Here is a 23,024-nt window from a genome sequence, read left to right on the forward strand (position 1 = left end):
TTTAAACCAGTGCAGAGCAGAGCCCTTCAGTTGAAATTGCTGCATTAAATGTACTGTAGGAAATCTGAAACATCCAAAGTAGTGATTCTAAAATGGACCAGCTAAAAGAAGTACTTGAACAAGAACAAGGTGGTTGTAGTCTGTATTTAGTCTTAACATTGTATTACTGTACTTGGAGGAATGTTGCAAATAGTCTGGTTTGGGCAGATTTATTGTTCTAATTCAACAGTGAAATCTGATGGTCATGAAAGATGGTGTTACAACTAGAGAGAAACTGCAATGTGAACAGAATCTAAAAGAATAGACTTAAAACCAGGTGCCACTGTAATACTGCCCTGCATACTGCATCCAATGTGGAAGGTATTCATTTTTGTCTTCAAGAGCTAAATAATACTTTTTGACCTCTGACTATTCTTGTGTCTACAGAAGCCTCCCTTTAAACAACAGTGCCACTGTTTATCAGTACATTATACTCATAACTTGCACATCCTCCCAGAGATAACCACTAAAGAAAATGTTCAGGAAGGCTTGTACTACTGAGTGGGGACATACAAATTGTTACTGCAGTATCCTGATGAAGTACATCTGTCGCAGCAATACACAGAACTAAATGTGGGGAAACTGAGGATTCAGTGAGATCATTGCCTCTGGGGTTAGTGTGTATGGTTTTGATAATAGTCATTATCTCCAGTTATGAGGTCAGAAATCTAAATTTCCAAGTGTTGTCTGTCATGAATAAAATCCTTATTTCACCACCAAACCAAAAGTGAAATGAACATTCTGTTTATTGCTTTCTGTATTGATCATACTATACAGTTCATTAATGCTTACATCATAGATTATCATTTCTGCTTTCTGCATTTCTTATTAAATAAGGAATTTAACTCATTCACTGCCAGCCATTGGCAGTGAATGAGTTAAACCCATTGACTCATTCACTGCCATTGACGGCTATAGACGTCAATGGCAGTGAATGAGTTAACATGTGACTTGGACAACAAAACCTAGTTGTGGATGTGGATCATCTAAAAGTATATACTGTGCTGTGTAATTTCTACACATTAATCAATACATTTGATACAGTGTCACTTTGAAATGCTCTTTGGCATCATCAGCATTCTCAGAGGTAAAACATCCTCCACCCATTCACCATCAGAGCGTAACATCCTCTGCCATAAATCAGCTTCATCTGTCGTTGAATCCATCCAAGACACTTCCACACCGTAACTCTCCCCTGCACAGACAAGCACAGACATTACACTGATTTCATTGAGTGACACGATGTACTGTATTGGCGTTTATATCCAGTAGAAGAGTAAAAGATGGAGCAACAGGCAAAAATGATAATAAAATTTTTTACAATAAAATCTATTAATAGTGACATAAATTTGAAGATACTACAGGTGAAATGTATTATTTGTCTGTCGTTAGGGTAAAATGAACAGGAATTAACAGGGAACATTACAGTAAAGCTTTAAACAAACTAAAGTAAGGACTATGAAAAGTTAGACACAATATGTTCAAAGTTTGACCTTTAACTTTATGGCATTTGTGGACAAACGATGGCCAGTTAGGCTGTTTAATCCAGCCTATCAAACATTTACAAAACTACGTTGTGTTAAAATGCTCTTCATAGACTACAGCTCTGCATTTAACACCATAATTCCCTCCACACTCACCACCAAGCTGGAGCATCTGGGACTCAGCTCATCTATGTGTCAGTGGATCTCCAACTTCCTAACTGGCAGACCACAGGCAGTAAGGATGGGCGGACATGTCTCAGCCTCCACCACTCTCAGCACTGGAGCCCCCCAGGGGTGTGTTCTGAGCCCCCTGCTGTACTCTTTGTACACATATGACTGCGTGGTCACTACCAGCTCCACCACCATCATCAAGTTTGCTGACGACACCGTCGTGGTGGGCCTGATCTCTGATAACAACGAGACGGCCTACCTGAAGGAGATTAGGAATCTGGAGAACTGGTGCCAGAGGAACAACCTCCTTCTAAACGTCAGTAAGACAAAGGAGCTGATAGTGGACTTCAGCACTAAGCAGGAGAGGAACTACCAGACCCCCGTCATCAACGAGTGCCCAGTGGAGAGAGTGGACAGCTTCAAATACCTCGGAGTTCACATCACGCAGGACCTGTCATGGTCCTGTCACATCAACACCGTGGTGAAAAAGGCCCGACAGCGTCTCTACCACCTCAGACGCTTGAGAGACTTCCAACTGCCCTCCAAGGTGCTCAGGAACTTTTACTCGTGCACCATAGAGAGCATCCTGGCGGGAAACATCTTAACCTGGTTCGGGAACAGCACCATGCAGGACAGACGAGCTCTACAGAGGGTTGTGCGGTCAGCTGAGCGCACCATCCGCTCCGAGCTCCCTGACCTGCACTCAATCTACAGCAGGCGGTGCTGGACCAAGGCCAGGAAGATCGTGAAGGACCTCAGCCATCCCAACAACAGACTGTTCTCTCTGCTGAGGTCAGGAAAGCGATTCCGCTCCCTGAAGACCAACACAGAGAGACTGAGGAGGAGCTTCTTCCCGCAGGCGATACGGTCTCTCAATCACACCACCACACAGTACTGACCCACACATATGGTTCTTACACACACACTGGACTTTCTGGACTTTGGTTTTGCACAACACTGGTCACTACATTCTTCATTTCCGGTTAATACTTGTACAGCTGCTGTTATTGTGTATATATTTATTTATATTTAGATTTCTTCATACATTCTTATATAGTTCTATATTGTGTATTTTGTTGTACAGTTATTTTATTTTCAACTTTAATTTATATATTTTATCTTATTCTTCCCAGTTAAATTTACCCTTCATTCTAATTTGTGTTGTACAGTTATTTCATTTTTAACCTTAATTTATATTTTATTCCTTCCTAGTTAAATTTACCCTTTTTAATTTTTCATATTTATTTCCTATCTTATTCATAGCCTTTTCCTTTTTTGTTTTCTTTAGGTCACGAGCAGTTGTCCAAGCATTTCACTACATATCGTACTGTGTATGACTGTGTACGTGACAAATAAAATTTGAATTTGAATTTGAATTTGAATTTTAATAAAGCACAAAGCCCAGAAAACTGATGAACACCAAAAGCTGTCCTGAGAATTGCCACAACTAAACTGACACCAAGCATCGATATTGTGACCAACAACACGGTTCCCAGTAATATTGAATAAAGTACGTACGTAGCTTACCTTAGGTGGGGATGGCGTAAATTAGGTTACTTTACCCCATCCCCTACACCTCGCCCAGCCTGTCTTTAAAGCCCTTGTGCCAAACAGTTTGCCCACCTCTGGCCTACTGTAGACCACAGTGTAACTTCCCTCTGACCCTTTGACAACAGGGCTTCCTTTGCTTTCTCCTCCTTATATTCTCCAAGGAGCTTGGAAAGAAAAGCGTCTGGACTTCTTTAAGTGGCTTGAAGACGTTTCACCTCTCATCCGAGAAGCTTCTTCAGTACTAAGGTCAAATGGTGGAGAGTCCCAGATTTAAGCTCTGTGGGAGTTTCCCACCGAGAGGGACAAAGGGCCCCCTGATGATCCTCTACCTAATCACACGAGCCAAGGTGTGAACATGGGTGTGGGTCACAATCAGCCAGGGTTTCGGGTAAGCTCATTGTGAAACCTGGCCCCGCACTATCATGTCAGGTATTGAGACTGTACTGGGTTGAGAAGTGAAGGCCAGGTTCAGTGCCAGGTGGAAAAGAGTTTGCATAGCTCACATTTGTACTTGATAGTCTGACAATGGAGTAAACTTTCACCTGTTCCCAGGCCAAGCCTCAGACCACCGATGTAGTGATTGTCGAGTCGGCCATGATCCCACACTGTGATCTCAATGTAGACCTCCCTGAGATCCTCTGGTCGGAGGCCATCATACACCATGGTGTGGTTAAACATGGGATTGGCTGTCCTTGTCACTACGCGAGTTCTCTGTCTGCTTCTCCGGCTTGTATCAGGACGTAGAGTACTACAGCAGCAGGACAGGCAGGAGATAGAAGGAAACAATTCATTTGGAAGGAACGGACTGAAACACTTGTGCAAAGTAATCATAATGAAATCAATAAATAAGACATGGTAAATAATAAATAAGTCACAGTCCTGGGTCTGTGACCCAGTTTTTGAATGTATTATGGACTCATGATTCTTTCATTGGGATTTTAGAGATGATTGATCTTTAAGTCTGTTGTGAATATAATATTACTACTTTGTGTTTCTAAGTTTGTCTTTGCTTCTAGTCCTTGGTTTCTCATGATGTTACTCCTTTTCTATGTGCAGTCTCCCAGTCGTGTCCCCGGAGTCTCCATGTCTGTTTATCCCAAGTCTCACTGTTCAGTTCATGTGTCTCAGTGTGTGTTACTTCCTGTTTTACTTTGATAGTCTTCAGTCTCGTTTGCATCGTGTTCAGAGTGTGCGTCTCGCTCTGTGTGTTGTTGTGTTCTCCTTATTGTAGACGATGTCCTGTTTAGTTTTGTATTTTGCCTTTTGTTCTTTGTCACCTTTGTTACCAGCAGTAAAGCTGTGATTTTGACTTGACTTCTGTGACTGCATTCTGGGTTTCACTCTGTTTGTATATTGTGCCAAATATGTGCTGCAGGCAGGTGTGGAGCTATTGAGAATTCTCATTTTCAGATGATGGGTGCACTGCAATGGATCAGTGATATTTTCCAAATAATTGCTTTTGTAAGGTCATTAGTCCAAAACTAGATGATGTTCACTTAACGTAAAACAAATAATCAGTTAACTGGTTAATTGTGTGATAATTTTACAGGAAGCAGGCGTTCTAACTTTGACACTTTGTTTACGTCACTTTTACAATTAGCTGCTGCTTCGGGACTCCAACTGCAACCAATCACACAACTGTCTCCACTCTGTCTCGATTGACATGTATTTTTATTAATGTTTTATTGTCGGGTCTACCTTACAATATGAAGCACCTTAAGGTTGCTGTGGTTTGGCGCTGTATAACTAAAATTGAACTGAATTGAAATTAAATGGAGAAACTATTTGAAATAAACCAGTTTGATTGAAATAACATAATTAAACAAGAAAATATTAAACGGTTTATTTTGGTTTTGTTATTTCAAGGTTCAGACTTTGGATCTCAGCAAACAGTGTACTGTTTCCTACCATTTCACAAATGGGTCGATAACGAGGCCTCTAACCAGCGGAAGATTCTTGCAGTCTTTCACCCAAATCTGCACCTCAGCGCTTTCCATCGTAGATGTTCTCCTAACTGTGCGTGCAATAAGACCACAATAAGTAACATAAATGATAAACATAAAGGGAGAGAGCTGATCAAAAGGAAGGCCTCACCGAGGGATGTCTGCGGCAGGAATCTCAGAGCGACTCTCATCTGTGCTCTGCTGTCGATAAGACACGAGGCAGCTGGTGCTGAGGCTTGTGCTGACACCTAAAGGATTACGCTGAGTAAATGTCTAATAACTGCGACAATATTCACATAATGCTTTGAGAAATTAAGCATTTACCCTGGTTTTTAATACATATTCATTTATCTGCGTGTTGCTGAAGTCCCACTCCAACAAATTAAGGTTCACGTCACCCAGGAATCGGTTGCGTCCGAAGCTGCTGTCGTGCCACACTGAAACGTTCAGACTCTGAGTTTTCAACACCTGCATCATTACTTTAAACTGTAAAACGGGAAAAGACAATGAACAGAAGTAGAGCATTTTCACAACATATCCTTAGATATAAATGCCATCCTGTAAAATCCTGTTTCTATAAGATTGTCAGCAACGATGTACATTGGAGCAAAAAAGTATTTAGCCAGCCACCGATTGTGCAAGTTCCCCCACTTAAAATGATGACAGAGGTCAGTAATTTGCACCAGAGGTACACTTCAACTGTGAGAGACAGAATGTGAAAAAAAATCCATGAATTCACATGGTAGGATTTGTAAAGCTCCTCCTTGAATCGCTACCTTATCGTGGTGGAGGGGTTTGTGTGTCCCAGGGATCCCAGGGGCTATGTTGTCTGGGGGCTTTTGCCCCTTGGTAGGGTCTCCCATGGCAAATTGGCCCTGGGTGAGGGACCAGACAAAGAGCGATTCAGAAGACCCTTATGAAAAGGATACCGAGGGAACAGTTTACCCTGCCCGGGATAGGGTTACCGGGGCCCCACCCTGGAGCCAGGCCCGGGGAGGGTGCCCGAGGGCGAGCGTCTGGTGGCCGGGCCTTAGTCCATGGGGCCCGGCCGGGCACAGCCCGAAGAGGAGACATGGGCCCCTCCTCCCGCAGGCCCACCACCCGCAGGAGGCGCCATAGGGGTCGGGTGCATTGTGTGCCGGGTGGCGGCCAGAAGCGGAGGCCCTGGCGGACTGACCCCCGGCTGCCAAGAATGGCAATAGGGACATGGAATGTCACCTCTCTGGTGGGGAAGGAGCCTGAGTTAGTGCTTGAGGTTGAGAGGTACCGGCTAGATATAGTCGGGCTCACCTCTACACATGGCTTGGGCTCTGGAACCAGTCTCCTGGAGAGGGGCTGGACTCTGTCTCAGTCTGGAGTTGCCCCTGGTGAGAGGCGGCGGGCTGGGGTGGGTATTCTAATATCCCCTCGGCTTGCTGCCGGTACGTTGGGGTTTTTCCCGGTGGACGGGAGGGTTTGTTCCCTGCGCCTTAGGGTCGGGGAACGGGTCCTGACTGTCATCTGCGCTTATGCGCCGAGTGGCAGTTCAGAGTACCCAGCCTTCTTAGAGTCCCTGGGGGGGGTGCTGGAGGGTGCTCCACCTGGAGACTCTGTTGTCCTGCTGGGAGACTTCAATGCTCACGTGGGTAACGACAGCAAGACCTGGAGGGGCGTGATTGGGAGGAACGGCCTCCCTGATCTGAACCCGAGCGGTGCTTTGTTATTGGACTTCTGTGCTAATCACAGTTTGGCCATAACGAAACACCCTGTTCGAACACAAGAGTGTCCATAAGTCCACGTGGCACCAGGACGCTCTAGGCCGTAGGTCGATGATCGATTTTGTAATCTTATCAGCAGACCTGCGACCATATGTTCTGGACACTCGGGTAAAGAGAGGGGCTGAGCTGTCAACTGATCACCACCTGGTGGTGAGTTGGATCAGGTGGCGGGGGAGGACGCTGGACAGACCTGGTGCACCTAAACGCGTAGTGAGGGTGTGCTGGGAACGTCTAGCAGAGGCCCCAGTCCGCGAGATCTTCAACGCACACCTCCGGCAGAGCTTCAACAGCATTCCGAGGGAGACTGGGGACATTGAGTCCGAATGGACCATGTTCAGCGTCTCCATTGCCGAAGCTGCTGCATTGAGCTGCGGCCGCAAGGTGGTTGGTGCCTGCCGTGGTGGTAATCCCCGAACCAAATGGTGGACACCAGAGGTGAAGGGAGCCACCAGGCTGAAGAAGGAGTCCTATCGGGCTTGGTTAGCCTGTGGGACTCTGGAGGCAGCCGACAGGTATCGACAGGCCAAGCGGAATGCGGCTCGGGCAGTGGCTGAAGCAAAAACTCGGGTGTGGGAGGAGTTCGGAGAGGCCATGGAAAAAGACTTTCGGACTGCCTCGAAGAGATTCTGGCAAACCGTCAGACGTCTCAGGAGGGGAAAGCGGTGCTCTACCTGCACTGTGTATAGTGCTGGCGGAGCGCTGCTGACGTCGACTGAGAAAATTGTCAGGCGGTGGAAGGAATACTTCGAGGACCTCCTTAATCCCACTGACACATCTTCCGAAGAGGAAGCAGAGTCTGGGGATGAGGGGAATGACCCGCCAATTTCCGGGGGCGAGGTCACTGAGGCAGTTAAACAACTCCTTGGTGACAGAGCCCCTGGTGTTGATGAGGTCCGCCCCGAGTTCCTTTGTCACTGATTCTGTTCATAATTTTTATGGACAGGATTTCTAGGCGCAGCCAAGTGGCGGAGGGCTTTCGCTTTGGTGGCCTCAGAATCTCATCTCTGATTTTTGCGGATGATGTGGTTCTGTTGGCTTCATCGGGTGAGGGCCTCCAGCTCGCACTGGAACGGTTCGCAGCCGAGTGTGAAGCAGCGGGAATGAGGATCAGCACCTCCAAATCTGAGGCCATGGTTCTCAGCCGGAAAAGGGTGGAGTGCCCACTCCAGGTTTGGGGATGAGTTCCTGCCCCAAGTGGAGGAGTTCAAGTATCTCGGGGTCTTGTTCGCGAGTGATGGGAGAAGGGAGCTGGAGATCGACAGACGGATTGGGGCTGCAGCTGCAGTAATGCAGACGCTGCACTGGTCCGTCGTGGTGAAGAGGGAGCTGAGTGTAAAAGCGAAGCTCTCAATTTACCGGTCGATCTACGTCCCTACCCTCACCTATGGCCACGAGCTGTGGGTAGTGACCGAAAGAACGAGATCGCGGATACAAGCGGCAGAAATGAGCTTCCTCCGAAGGGTGGCTGGCCTCTCCCTTAGAAATAGGGTGAGAAGTTCGGCCATCCGGGAGGGGCTCAGAGTAGAGCAGCTGCTGCTCCACATCGAAAGGAGCCAGCTGAGGTGGTTCGGGCATCTGACAAGGATGCCCCCTGGGCGCCTCCTGGGTGAGGTGTTCCAGGCATGTCCCACCGGGAGGAGGCCCCGGGGCAGACCCAGGACACGCTGGAGAGATTATATCTCTCGGCTGGCCTGGGAACGCCTTGGTATTCCCCCGGATAAGCTGGAGGAGGTGGCTGGGGAGACGGAGGTCTGGGCCTCTTTGCTTAGGCTGCTGCCCCCGCGACCCGGCCTCGGATAAAGCGGATGAAGATGGATGGATGGATGGATTTGTAAAGAATTTATTCGTAAATCAGGGTGGAAAATAAGTATTTGGTCACCTCAAACAAGGAAAATCTCTGGCTCTCACAGACCTGTAACGTCTTCTGTAAGAAGCTTTTCTGTCCCCCACTCGTTACCTGTATGAATGGCACCTGTTTGAACTCATCGTCTGTATAAAAGACACCTGTCCACAGCCTCAAACAGTCAGACTCCAAACTCCGCCATGGCCAAGACCAAAGAGCTTTCGAAGGACACCAGGAAAAGTATTGTAGACCTGCACCAGACTGGGAAGAGTGAATCTACAATAGGCAAGCAGCTTGGTGTGAAAAAACCAACTGTGGGAGCAATCATCAGAAAATGGAAGACATACAAGACCACTGATAATCTCCCTCCATCTGGGGCTCCACGCAAGATCTCATCCTGTGGGGTCAAAATGATCATGAGAACGGTGAGCAAAGATCCCAGAACCACACGGGGGGACCTGGTGAATGACCTGCAGAGAGCTGGGACCAAAGTAACAAAGGTCACCATCAGTAACACACTACAACGGCAGGGAATCAAATCCCGCAGTGCCAGACGTGTTCCGCTGCTGAAGCCAGTGCATGTCCAGGCCCGTCTGAAGTTTGCCAGAGAGCACATGGATGATACAGCAGAGGATTGGGAGAATGTCATGTGGTCAGATGAAACCAAAGTAGAACTTTTTGGTATAAACTCAACTCGTCGTGTTTGGAGGAAGAAGAATACTGAGTTGCATCCCAAGAACACCATACCTACTGTGAAGCATGGGGGTGGAAACATCATGCTATGGGGCTGTTTTTCTGCCAAGGGGACAGGACGACTGATCCGTGTTAAGGACAGAATGAATGGGGCCATGTATCGTGAGATTTTGAGCCAAAACCTCCTTCCATCAGTGAGAACTTTGAAGATGAAACGAGGCTGGGTCTTCCAACATGACAATGATCCAAAACACACCGCCTGGGCAACAAAGGAGTGGCTCCGTAAGAAGCATTTGAAAGTCCTGGAGTGGCCTAGCCAGTCTCCAGACCTCAACCCCATAGAAAATCTGTGGCGGGAGTTGAAAGTCCGTGTTGCTCGGCGACAGCCCCAAAACATCACTGCTCTCGAGAAGATCTGCATGGAGGAATGGGCCAAAATACCAGCTACTGTGTGTGCAAACCTGGTAAAGACCTATAGTAAACGTTTGACCTCTGTTATTGCCAACAAAGGTTATGTTACAAAGTATTGAGTTGTATTTTTGTTATTGACCAAATACTTATTTTCCACCCTGATTTACCAATAAATTCTTTACAAATCCTACCATGTGGATTCATGGATTTTTTTTTCACATTCTGTCTCTCACAGTTGAAGTGTACCTCTGGTGCAAATTACTGACCTCTGTCATCATTTTAGGTGGGGGAACTTGCACAATCGCTGGCTGACTAAATACTTTTTTGCCCCACTGTAAGTAGCACTCGACTCATTGATGCCCATCACGATTACCAAAGGTTAGTCCTTTATAATACTTCCTTTGAACAACTAATATTTTGAATATTTTGAAATACCAGTGGAGCGCTTTGTTCTTACGGTGCAGGATTGTTTGCTTCCTGGAGTTTCTCAAAGTTCGGCACCTCTCCCTTGAAGCCAGATCCTATTTTCAGGAGACACTTTTAACATAAGGCTTCAGATTTCCCTTTTGCTAAAGCTTATGTGCACCCAGGGCCAGATCAGATCATCCTGAACAGCCCCTTAGTTTTGTTGCTAAACTGTTAGGCCTCCTGAGATGTGATGCGTTCCCTTTCTCCTCTTTCATTGTTATTTATAAGCTTCTAATGTCATGGAGTGGGTCATCTTTCCCCTTTAGTTTGGGCTTTGCCTCTCTGACCTCTCTCCTGGTGTCTTTATGTAAATATCTGTAGATCTATAGCTGCATGGTTCTGATCTGCAGTTACAAGTCCAACCACTCCACCCTGCTCTCAGACGAGACAGCTGTGACAGCTGGCTGCCTCTGTGTGGTCAGTCGGTGGTTTTTCCCTGTTAAAAGTTGCTTGTTGACTGGATGTTATATAAATACAACCTCAGATCTCTGTGCATGAGATTTCTCCAGATTCTTGGACTCTCTGGTGATTTTAACTACTGTTGATAATGACATATTCAAAGTTTTTCCACAATTTTACATTCAAGAATATTCTTCTAAAATCGTCCCACAATTCGTGGAGTTTTTTGCACATTTTTTAAATCCTGCCTCTCAAAGGTATCCTTTTCATATCCAGTTATGTTACCGACCTATAGTAAGTAAGGAGCTAGTAAACCAAACTAGGTGAAAACTGAATTTAAGAAAAACCTGTTTCTTCTCAGTACTGCTCAGTTTTCTGGCGTTTTGTTGTCCCCATCCCAACTTTTTTTTGTACATGATAATGATGTATAAGAATGAGCTACTTCTTTCATGAAATAGTCATTTTCTGAACAGGGTTTATAAAGCTGGTGTGCACTGAGCAGAGGTTGTATTAATAAAAGGAAACGTACCACAGCCAGTGAATTTAACAGCTGGAATCATGAAACAAGTACAACCGGACACGTTTTGAATAAAATGAATAAATTCATTTGATTTTTTTCAGCTGAACAAGAGTTCAGGGTTTACACAAACAGACATGTGTAAAAGATTAAATATGGCACTCTCACCGTGAGGATTTCACTGTAGGTGGGGTTTAATGTCTTCTTTTTTACACTGGTTTTTCTCTTTCCCAGCTTAGTTGTGTCTGGAAGAAGATAACATTTCACATACCTGTGAATGCACAGCAGAGTTAAACTCTTGTTCTAAACTTGATTTACTTTATAGAGTGAATATTTGACACTTTATGTCAAGGAAATACATCTTTAGCAAATGTGATTCATATTTCAAACTGTTCGTTAAACGTGGGGTTGTTCCAGCGTTCAGCACTTACGGGTCAGAACGATGTTTCTTTCTGTCAGCTGTGGCCAGATCTCTGCAGTGCATCACAAAGATATGAAGCTCTCCAAGCTTCTGGATGTAGTTCACAGCAAACTGGATGCTTCCTTGGACGTTGATTTCAGCAGAGTCTGCAGGATAAATGCTGCTGCTGACCTGTTCAGTCATGACAGAGGAAATAAAAAACGTCTCTGATATTTGGGCCTTTTTATTTAAAGTGAAAACTGTGACTTTCGTATTGTGTGTATTGTATGTTTATTCACTCTGTAACAGGTTCCAGTCTATTGCTCCCATATAACAGCAACATTGCATCTGCACATTAGCAAACAAACCAAACTACCAGTTTTTGCATTCTAATCTTTAAAAAGTGACATAATCTACACGACAAATTAGCATTCAGTCTTTCAATGTAATCAACACATTGTGACATACAGAGGACGTTAGATTATACGTGGAGCTGCTGGTGTTCGTTTCAGCTCTCACGTTGGTCTTCAGAGGGCCTCCACTGTCCTTCTGTCCAAGCAAAGAGAAACACCAGGTCAAACACAATGTACAGCTGCATTCAACATGCACGAGTCAAGCAAGGCTAATTTACCTTGTTGTACAGAAGGACGGGTTCTGACACGCTGCTTTTCATCAGCCTCGAGCTGGAGAGTCTGGAAGCTTTTGGTGGAAGAGAGGAATTTTAATATTGTGCAGTGCAATGAATACAAAGTATGCTGATGTTGAAATCACTGCTCAGCCATCTTTTGCATCCTGATTAAAATGTGTATAAAGATAACTTCATGTTTATCTTTATTACCATCCATACTTAGATGCATTCGTTGGCTTGAATTGCACTGGGTTCTCTGGGTACCACGAGAAAGTACTTAGAAAGGCGGCGTCAAGATTTCTTTTGTTGTACCTCTGAAAATCTTTACCATTACCGAGCAGTCGCATTTACATTCTGACCTACAGAGATAAGCTGCACACACTGACGTGTGCAGTGGACTGCCGCTGCTTGTGCCTGCAGTGATATGTACTAATGTTGCTGATTCAGTTTTAAAGGGTGCTGTTGCACGTGCAGTGATGGTCGTTACTCGTTTGTGAGGTTAGGGTCAGATTTTCCAGACTTTCGGATGAAGACCTGCTCCTTGAGGATAACCGTTTCAGGGCTGGCGTGATGGGACTGGAGCTCCTCCTGGAACCTACCACAAATAAAAAATAAAAAAAATCAGCTGTAGGAAATGGAACCAACGCTGAGTTTTTATATACAAAGCAACAATTATTTATTTTCTGTCAATCAACATCAACAATAAACAAAACAAATTACTTTGTTAGATCAACTATATTACAATCAAAATCAGATTTACATGTAAAAAAAAAATCACTGTAGAGACAAACAAGTCTGTGTTTTTACTCAGAAACGCCTCAACAGTCAGAAAGAAGAGAGAAGGAAAAACTACTTAAACTAACACACACGCACACACACACACACACTCTCACACACACACTCACACACACGCACACACACACACACACACACTCACACACACGCACACACACTCACACACTCACACACTCACACACACACACACACACTCACACACACACTCACACACACGCACACACACTCACACACACTCACACACACACTCACACACACGCACACACACACGCACACACACTCACACACACACTCACACACACACACACTCACACACACACTCACACACTCACACACACACACACACACTCACACACACACTCACACACACGCACACACACTCACACACACTCACACACACACTCACACACACACTCACACACACGCACACACACTCACACACACACTCACACACTCACACACACGCACACACACACGCACACACACTCGCACACACACTCACACACACACACACTCACACACACTCACACACACTCACACACACACTCACACACACGCACACACACTCACACACACTCACACACACACTCACACGCACACTCACACGCACACACACTCACACACACTCACACACACACTCACACACTCACACACACACACACACACACTCACACACACACTCACACACACACTCACACACACTCACACACACACTCACACACACGCACACACACTCACACACACACTCACACACACGCACACACTCACACACACACTCACACACACGCACACACACACGCACACACACACACACACACTCACACACACTCACACACACACTCACACACTCACACACACTCTCACACACACGCACACACACGCACACACACTCACACACACACTCACACACACGCACACACACTCACACACACTCACACACACACACACACACACACACACGCACACACACTCACACACACTCACACACACACTCACACACACTCTCACACACTCTCACACACACACACACACGCACACACACACACACACACTCACACACACGCACACACACGCACACACACACTCACACACACTCACACACACGCACACACACACACACACACACTCACACACACGCACACACACACACACACACACTCACACACACACACTCACACACACTCACACACACACACACACACACGCACACACACACACACACACACTCACACACACTCACACACACGCACACACACACACACTCACACACACTCACACACACGCACACACACACACACACACACTCACACACACGCACACACACACACACACACACTCACACACACGCACACACACTCACACACACACACACTCTCTCTCTCTCTCTACTGCCAAGTGTAAATCAACTGATTCTTATGTGGTGCTTCTCTTTCCTCCCACAGCTCTTTATATAAAATGCCACATTCACTTTCTTCTTAGCTTCAGTGCTTCCTACCCAACCTCATTCATGCTCTGATGGACGCATCAGAGAGCAACTCAGGGTTAGTATCTCGCCCAAGGATACTCAGCATGCAGACTTGAGGAGTCTGGGATCGAACCACCAACCTGATCAGGAGACGACCTGCTTTACCTCCTGAGCTACAGTATTTAGGTGGTCTATCGGGTTGTGGTCAGGAGTCTCTGTGCACTGCTGCACAGTCAGGTTGAAACAGCAAAGTGCCATCCCCAGCCTGTTCCCACACAGTTGGGAGCATACAGTTGTCCTACTAAGTGGCCAAGTGCAGCTCCTGTAAAACAACCCGACATCACAATCCCACCTCCATCAAAATTTACACTTGGCAGAGGACAGTTCTCCCGGCAACTGCTAAACCCAGACTCATCCATGGGATTGACAGATGGAGAAGTGTGACTTGGCACTCCAGAGAAGTCGCTTCGTCTGCTTTCTACAGACTTCTCTTGAGCTAATCTGAAGGCCACATGAAGTTTGGAGGTCTGTAGCGAATCTGCAGAAAGTTGGTAACCTGCAGTCTAAGTGGTGCAAACAGAGGAAGATAATGAAAGGCCTCTCTCGTCCCGACAATGGACTCTTCTCACTGTTGAGGTCAGGGAAGCACTTCCGCTCGCTTAAGGCCAACAAGGTGAAGAGGAAGAGGAGGAGCTTCTTCCCCCAGACTATTTGGGCCTGAACCAGGTGTAGGACTGGACTCTACATAGTTCTGCACACCATTGCACATGCACTTAATAACAACAATAACTGTACTCTGATCTGGTCTCACTCATATCACATCACTCTATTCAAGTATTTGGGATGTGCTAAGTGAATACTTTTGGCATATAGTGTATTTATCATTGGGAGAGTCTAACAACAGCTAAAAACTATTATTCTTCAGTTATGGACAGAAATCATTCAAAGAAAGGTTGTTTAACAATGAAAGAAAACAAATAGTAAAAACTTGGAAATGAACGTCTTACAAATTAGACTCACTGTGATGTTATGTGCTTTTTGTGACATGTAAAAACAGAAAACCTAACATTGAAATAATATTTGTAGCTGTCAGTCATGATCTTGATGTAAAAGCTCACTGCCTGAATCTGCCCAAAGCAGGCCCGCTAGCTGAGTCTTGACTGGAGTGTCTGTATTTGTTTTGCACAATCTGACTCTGGAAGGATTCCCACCAGTGAAACTGTCACTTTGGTGTCCTACAAAACCTCTAAGTGGACTCTGTGGACTGTGTAGATCATCACTCTGTGCAGTCGGTAAACAGAGGGAACAGCAGCCTTCTCCTGTGGCCTAACATAGTGCTGTTGTGTAAGGTTTTAAAGAGAGAGCCTTCCTGCATGGATCCCTCAGCACTGGAGGATTCCTGTTGAATTACCTTTTGGTGGCAGGTCTGAGATGTTGATTCCTTCATCATCTTCTTCAAATGTGAAAGATTCAGATTTGCTAGGACTTCGAGCTGGTAACATGTTGACTGTACAGCTGCAGGACTGCAGGAGCTCCTCAGCTGTCATCTGTCTAGACTCTGACTGAGAAACCGTGTCTGTCACCACCGTGGTTTTGTATCAAGATGTTACCGTCTCTCCATTTGATTTTTCTCTGTGATCAAATGATTGATGATATCAAGTGAGACTGAAAGGAAACTTCTTCATTACTGAGGCTTCCTTCACTCCAGCTGCCCTCCTACAGATATGCTTATACTGTCTGATCTGTGGGTCTGTCCTCTTGAAGAGTGGAACTTAATTGGAAGAGGAATTTGTACATCCCGTTCTTGCTTTTGGGATTTTAAAGGGTCAAAAGATATGATGTTTTCCTGTGGACCAGAACTCTGTACCCCTGCTGAAGAGTCATCCGTCTCCTCATAGATGAGGACTGGAGTAGCTCTGTATAAATCAGCAAAGATGCTGCGTTCAGTCTTTTGTAACGAGTATTTTCCTGGGACCCATCAGCAGCATCCTGCTCTGACATTGCTATTGCAAGCACAGGATTGTTCTTTATGTTGTTTACATCACAGCTGCACTGAGATCCATGTTGCATTTCTAATTCTCTCTTGGTTCCTGCACACCTATCAGCCATATTTGGTTATAGCGCTCACATGTAATTAGTACATCTGGCCCCAGATGACCTATTGTGCCGTGTCTTAACTGTCATTGTTATCTTTGGTTGATTATTTCTGTGAAAGTTTTCCAGACCCAAAGTCATGCAGTACAGATTAGAGCTCTGGAATGCACATCTCTGTAATTCCCTAGCTACTCTGGCAGCCTCTGGTATTTGGATTTCCTTTCCTTCTAACGACCCCTGAGAAAATCTCTGCTCCCAGCTCACTGCGCATTTTACAGCAAGTGATTCAGAGAATTCAAGAGCCCAGCTCAACGTTGTTCCTACAAGTAAAAGTTCCAAAAGTAAAAACTAAGAAAGAATTCGTTATTATTTGGGGGGATTTCTGAGTCACAATAAGGTAAAGTTGTAAGAAATAAGCAGCCAGTGTGAGCATTAACCTGCCATCCAGCCGCTGCTCGTGTCAGACATGCTGTTTATGGCAGACGCAGGATTTTTAAACATGAGCAACACAAGTTTCCCAGCTGGTCTCCTTAAAGAGCAACAAATCTGTCTGTACGTATCGTTTGTTGACGGGCTTGTTCATAGAATAATCCACTTCAAGTCACAATATATATTCTAATAACCAAAATATAATGTTTCCATAATAACTCACATTCCTTTGTTTGGCTTTGATTCACTGCTTCATCCGATGCCTGACTCTCCTTTTCAGGCTCGCTGTTGAACGGGTTTCTTATCTGCTACAAGAAAAAGATTACAACACAACACATGCAGCCACTGTAACATGAAACTGCAGTCATTTCTTTCAATTACAGGGCAGAAACAAACCTTCATGCGAGGCTGTGAATTTGATTTCAGAGTTTCTTGTTGGGTCTCATCGAGGTTCTGATGTTGATAACTGTAAACAAAGAACACGCGATGTGTTGACAAAGAAAAGTCGAGATAAACAGACTGTTCAGGTTGCTTTCCCAAAATCAACTCAAAGTTTTATTCTTTTGTGCAGCGGTATTTATAGGCAGAAAGTTCGTGTGTCAACAAGTTTCAAGTTAAAACCATATAAGCAAGGTCCCCCAGCTCTGAAAGAGGCCTTCTACAATCGTATCTCAACATACCTTTGACAGATCCGTTAAACACTAGACAGTTGGAATCCTTTGTTCTACAATTGCAGTATGATGCACCTTCAAGGCCTATAAATCTTATACAGAGGTCTCCTACATCCGTGAGTTCTGACACAACCCAGATGGTCTTCACATAAACATCTTCTGCAAGGGAGTGATAAGTAAAAGAGTGATTTGTTGGTGTTTTCCCTCCAACCTTAGTATCTACTTTCACACCATAAAATCTTGAGTTGACAAAGCAAGAGAAAATGACGGTTAACATAAAGAGCCTTGTTGAGTCACAGAATCTTCTGTCTAATATCATCAAAAAAAGTACCCAGTAAATGCTCCCATAATACTAAAATATCTAACAGTAACTTTTTACAAATATTTCTTTAATATTCATACAAAACTTTACACTGAACAAACAAACCTGGGCTTTGAAGTGTTTTCTAAAAACAGCAGCTGTTTGTGAATTTACTGGCAGAAGAAATGTGAATGTTGATGTTTTCAGTTCTGTGAAGGACTCGTTTGACAGTTCGGCCTTGATCTTAATCAAACACAAACCATCATTTTACACACCAGTAGATTTAGCCGGGCACACGTGGACTCCATCAAACTGCAAAAGCAGTCTCATGGACCAAGAAGCACCACCAGAGCTTAACTGTACCTGTCATAACTAATACCTTCAAATACATTTATTAAACACACCAAAACCTTATTTGCTTTTCAGCAGCCAGTGACTCTCACAGACCTGACGCAGAACATTTGAGTCTGAAATCTTATCTCACTAACGGCAGCAAAGAATTTGTGGGACTTGTCCCCAGAATAGTGGAAAACGTGAACATATAAGACCTCGTAAGGAGATTAGTGAGCGGTACAGAGCGAGTTACTAAGTATCACTTAGTGCACAAGTCCCCTAACGAGCAGTTAAGAGCAAATAATCCTGGAGTGGAGCATGTGATGGAGCTCAAAGAACCTGGATTATGGGAGGAAACCTTGAAATACCCAGGCGACCACAGCCCTGGCGCCATGGTGGAGACGGCAACCGTGCGAACCACCGCGCAGATTTAAAATCCCTTTAAATTATTATTTAAATTAAGTAGATCAGCCAGAGATCATGGGGCGATCGTGGCTCAAGAGTTAGGAGTTCGCCTTGTAATCGGAAGGTTGCCGGTTCGAGCCCCGGCTTGGACAGTCTCGGTTGTGTGTCCTTGGGCAAGACACTTCACCCGTTGCCTACTGGTGATGGTCAGAGGGCCCGGTGGCGCCAGTGTCCGGCAGCCTCGCCTCTGTCAGTGCGCCCCAGGGTGGCTGTGGCTACAATGTAGCTGCCATCACCAGTGTGTGAATGTGTGTGTGAATGGATATGTAAAGCGCTTTGGGGTCCTTAGGGACTAGTAAAGCGCTATATAAATACAGGCCATTTACCAGATATTATGCTCACTGCCATGTTTTCAAGTAAGGAACCGTGTGTTAATCGTAAGAGAGAAGCGTGCAGTTCAAACTGTGTATGAAAACTTCAGGAGTCAAAATATTGATAAAGAACAGATTTGTGTGAAATCACGGCTGCTTGGCTGGTTTATCTTTCTTATACTCACTGATTATTGCTGAGCTCCATGTGAGGCTCCTGAAGGACACCACAGCAAACAGCTGGTAAGGACACGTCTTTGCTTTCAGTGCTGACAAAGCTGCACCTCTCAGCCGACGTCTGGGAGAGCTCCACTGCAGCACATCACACACAACTGCTGTTAAGAAGCTATTTTTAATTAGAGGAAAATGTTATCCAACTGTAAACAACCATATTTTGTTAATGCCAAGTTTAACTGCACTAGCCACGCCCAGGTCGATTACTGTCTATGTGTTAAATCAATAAAGCTCTTAAACAGAAACTTTCTGACAAAGTAAACTAAGCTAAAAGATCCTTAACAAAGTATGTCATGATCTAAAGAAACTTAAGAATGATTAAGAAAATAGATGAATGACATCTATCAGTCTGAAAATGGTTGCAAAGGTGATAGGTTTGTAGCTTGAATCTATCCGCTGGAACGTTGAAGACAATATAATTACACTGCAAAGCAAGACACAAGTAGGCAAGCTTCTTCATGTTTCTTGCACGGGAGAGAACCGGACAGGCACCGTTCCTTCGCTTGACCCCAGTTGCTCTCATCCGTTCTCCCGTACCACTGCCCTTTTATTGAGGTTACATGAATATGCATAGGTTCATTAACATATGACGTCTACATACAAACAAAGAGTACCTTGTGTATGTGTGTGTGTGTGTGTGTGTGTGTGTGTGTGTGTGTGTGTGTGTGTGTGTGTGTGTGTGTGGGGTCAGAGTGTGACCCCATAAATGACTTCCCTAAACCTGCTGGTCTGGAAGTCCAACAGTTCATCTAAACAAAAGGCACTTAGCCTAAAACAGATATAGCCACGTTAATCCTACCATAAAACAATAAAACAAGGTACGACCTCTTCTCATGCTCCCAGGATGTAGGTGTGCATTATGCACACCAAGCCTTTGCAGCCTGTTAAAGATCACACATCCTATCACTACACAATCGATTATGCACCTCTAAGCATACTGTATATGGTTAAATATTTCTAAGCATAAATGACAATCAACAATACAAAACCTAACAAAAGGTATTTGGAGTCCAGGGAACCCACAGAGATCATCCACAGCTGTGAAAACGTGAAACAGTGAACCGTCCCAGAATTGGCCAACCTACCAAATTTACTCCAAGAGCCATTAGTGTGTCAGCGGCAATATCACAAACAAACGCAAAACAACAGCAAAAGGCCTCACTTGCCTTATTAATGTTGGTGTATGTGATTCAAAAATATGAAAGACACAATGGTCGGTTTGGGTTTCATGAGTTCTAAGACAAAAACACCACTAATAAATACGTCTGGGTGGATCTGTAGATGCAGCCTGACTCTGTGTGGAACGGTCGGAAAATAAAACTACTCCTTGTTACAAATATTTTGAATCTTTGATTTCAGGCTTTGCTTGGAGAGATCTTGCATTTTAATGTATCACACATCTTCTGGAAGGATGCAGCAGACTTACGTATAGTCTTCAGTTTAAGTGTGCGCCTCATGGAGGCCCTGATGATGTCAGAGCCATGGATGCGATCCTGATGGCGAAGCTGCTTCGTCTCATAGAACCATTCTCCAGTCAAGTATCTCAGCTGGCTTTTGTTCATCACGGACTTCTGCAGGTTTCTGAGTGAAACCACATCAGTGGAAATTATAACAGTTAATAAACTTACCCTTTACTACATTTATAGTACAGGAGACACACATACATATATATATGTGTGTGTGTGTGTGTGTGTGTGTGTGTGTGCGTGCGCATGCGTGCGTGTGTGTGTGTGTGTGTGTGTGTGTGTGTGTGTGTGTGTGTGTGTGTGTGTGTGTGTGTGTATACACATATGTGATAATAAGAGATTGAAGGAGTTTCATTTTTATCTGCACCTCAAATTGTCCAATTAAATGTTTTCATAATCTATATCTTTATGTTTCCTGTGACTGAACAATAGAACGACTGACTCACTGGACACGTTGGTCCTCAAGCTTCTTTAGCTCAGCATCTCTTTTCAGCACAGTCAGGATGGTTTCCTGTTCCTCTTTGGTCAAGAAACTCAGGTCAATCATGGTGACAGTCGCCCCTTGTGTGATGCTTTGAGGTTGTGTTTAGTCATGTAGCTCTCCTTGAAGCTCACAGATGCTTTTATTGATCCTTGAAGTCAAACCAAGTGGCAACAACAGCTGTGTTTGATCCATGTTGTAGAACAGCTAAATACTAAGACAGAAATTCAGACGTTACTTTTTTCATCTGGACACATTTTTCTTTAGCTGGGTTCGTTTCTGCATCAGTGCTTGAATCTGAAAGAATCAAACGAGGGAGGGGAAATTCTTTCACCTGATTCAGAAAAGCCTGCTTCTCTATTAGCATTCAAAAGTAGTAAGCAGTAGAGCGACAGAGAGATCGGTCCAGCAGCTTCAGCAGCTTTGGTGTTAGCTTTACTTAAGCTTCACATAAAAAGCAGACGGCCTATAATATTATGCACATATGCACTATTTCAACAGTTTTTATATGAGCAGAAAGTTTAAAATCTAACTTTGTTACATAGAAAAGGAGCTTTAATGCTCTTTTACTATGGTTTCATACATAATTCCACGTTCACACACTACGGGAGTCACAACATCAGTCTTAACTTTTGACTGGACATACAATGGATGCATTAAAATGATATCTCAACCATTTAGAGTTATAGTTTCTGCTATTTCCTGAGTATGAAGTTAGGAAGAAATCAACTCACCTCTTGCTGTAGAGCCCTGAGTGAAAGCTAAGCTACAAGCCCTGGGCTGATGTAGAAAGGTGGAGCTTCAGAGGACAGCTGAAGGAGGCGGCAGACAGATGATGGAGGTTCTGTCTGCACCACGTTTTACTCTGCAGAATATCACTTTTAGTCTCAGGAAGACCGTCTCACTGAGAAACAACCTTGCATCAACATGTAGCGTGTCGAGTTTGTTACTGTCAAACTTACAGCACAACTTCACCTCAAACAAACTGAGACTTTAATCAGTCAATAAATAAACCTCTGAGTTCAGAGGGGCGATTTGTTCTCTTGATACTGAAGTCACCACAACAACCTCAAAAGCGTGACCATTTTATTGTGTCACGGAGGACAGCAGGTGGACCTACGTGCAGATTCAAACCTGGAAAACAGCGATAAGGATTCTCAAGCTTTATTGATAAACACAAGGATAAACAATGACTAGTGTGGTATCTGAGATACGATGGGACTGTGGACAGAGCGAGAGAGCGGTTAGGTAAAGAGCAGAGAACTGAACACTGAATTCAGTGATACTGGATGGGTTTGCGTCTTACTTGGCAGGTGGAGTGATCTTCTTATGGCCTCTGACAGTGGACTCATCTCTGTGCTTGTCCTGCTAGACCTCAGTGCAGCATTCGATACTGTCGACCATAATATCCTATTAGAGCGATTAGAACATGCTGTAGGTATTACAGGTACTGCGCTGCAGTGGTTTGTATCATATCTATCTAATAGACTCCAGTTTGTGCATGTAAATGGAGAGTCCTCTTCACACACTGAGGTTAATTATGGAGTTCCACAGGGTTCAATGCTAGGACCAATTCTGTTTACATTATACATGCTTCCCTTAGGCAGCATCAATAGACAACATAGCATACATTTACACTGCTATGCAGATGACACCCAGCTCTATCTGTCCATGAAGC

At 44.6% G+C, this 23,024-nt stretch overlaps 1 protein-coding gene across 5 annotated transcripts; it reads right to left on the reverse strand.

The window, feature by feature from the left end:
- Window positions 1-963: 963 nt before the first annotated feature.
- Window positions 964-22,710, reverse strand: sytl2a (synaptotagmin-like 2a). Of its 5 annotated transcripts, none has more exons than XM_026182154.1 (16): window positions 22,081-22,710; window positions 21,312-21,560; window positions 20,826-20,980; window positions 19,354-19,477; window positions 17,484-17,553; window positions 17,311-17,395; window positions 12,792-12,899; window positions 12,308-12,375; window positions 12,145-12,225; window positions 11,708-11,868; window positions 11,445-11,547; window positions 5,513-5,674; window positions 5,340-5,436; window positions 5,154-5,259; window positions 3,788-3,993; window positions 964-1,234 (listed from the first exon to the last, which is right to left on the reverse strand). In XM_026182154.1, exons 2-16 carry the CDS (start codon window positions 21,410-21,412, stop codon window positions 1,086-1,088), a joined length of 1,776 nt encoding a protein of 591 aa, XP_026037939.1. In that variant the 5' UTR covers window positions 21,413-21,560; window positions 22,081-22,710; the 3' UTR covers window positions 964-1,085. The 5 variants fall into 5 exon arrangements, with proteins under 5 accessions (XP_026037939.1, XP_026037941.1, XP_026037940.1 ...); XM_026182156.1 differs by having other exon boundaries at window positions 21,681-22,710; XM_026182155.1 differs by having other exon boundaries at window positions 21,312-22,480; window positions 22,653-22,676.
- Between the last annotated feature and the right edge of the window lie 314 nt (window positions 22,711-23,024).

The sequence above is a fragment of the Astatotilapia calliptera genome, chromosome 10 (assembly GCF_900246225.1).
Source record: "Astatotilapia calliptera chromosome 10, fAstCal1.2, whole genome shotgun sequence".
NCBI lineage: Eukaryota > Metazoa > Chordata > Actinopteri > Cichliformes > Cichlidae > Astatotilapia > Astatotilapia calliptera.

Coding starts and splice junctions, on each gene's coding strand:
- sytl2a (XM_026182154.1), bottom strand. CDS start 21,412: ATGATTGACCTGAGTTTCTTGACCAAAGAGGAACAGGAAACCATCCTG. Junction 17,554..19,353: donor ATGGAGCTCAGCAATAATCA/GTGAGTATAAGA, acceptor CTTTGTTTACAG/TTATCAACATCAGAACCTCG. Junction 1,235..3,787: donor GAGGCTTGGCCTGGGAACAG/GTGAAAGTTTAC, acceptor TTGTCTGTGCAG/GGGAGAGTTACGGTGTGGAA.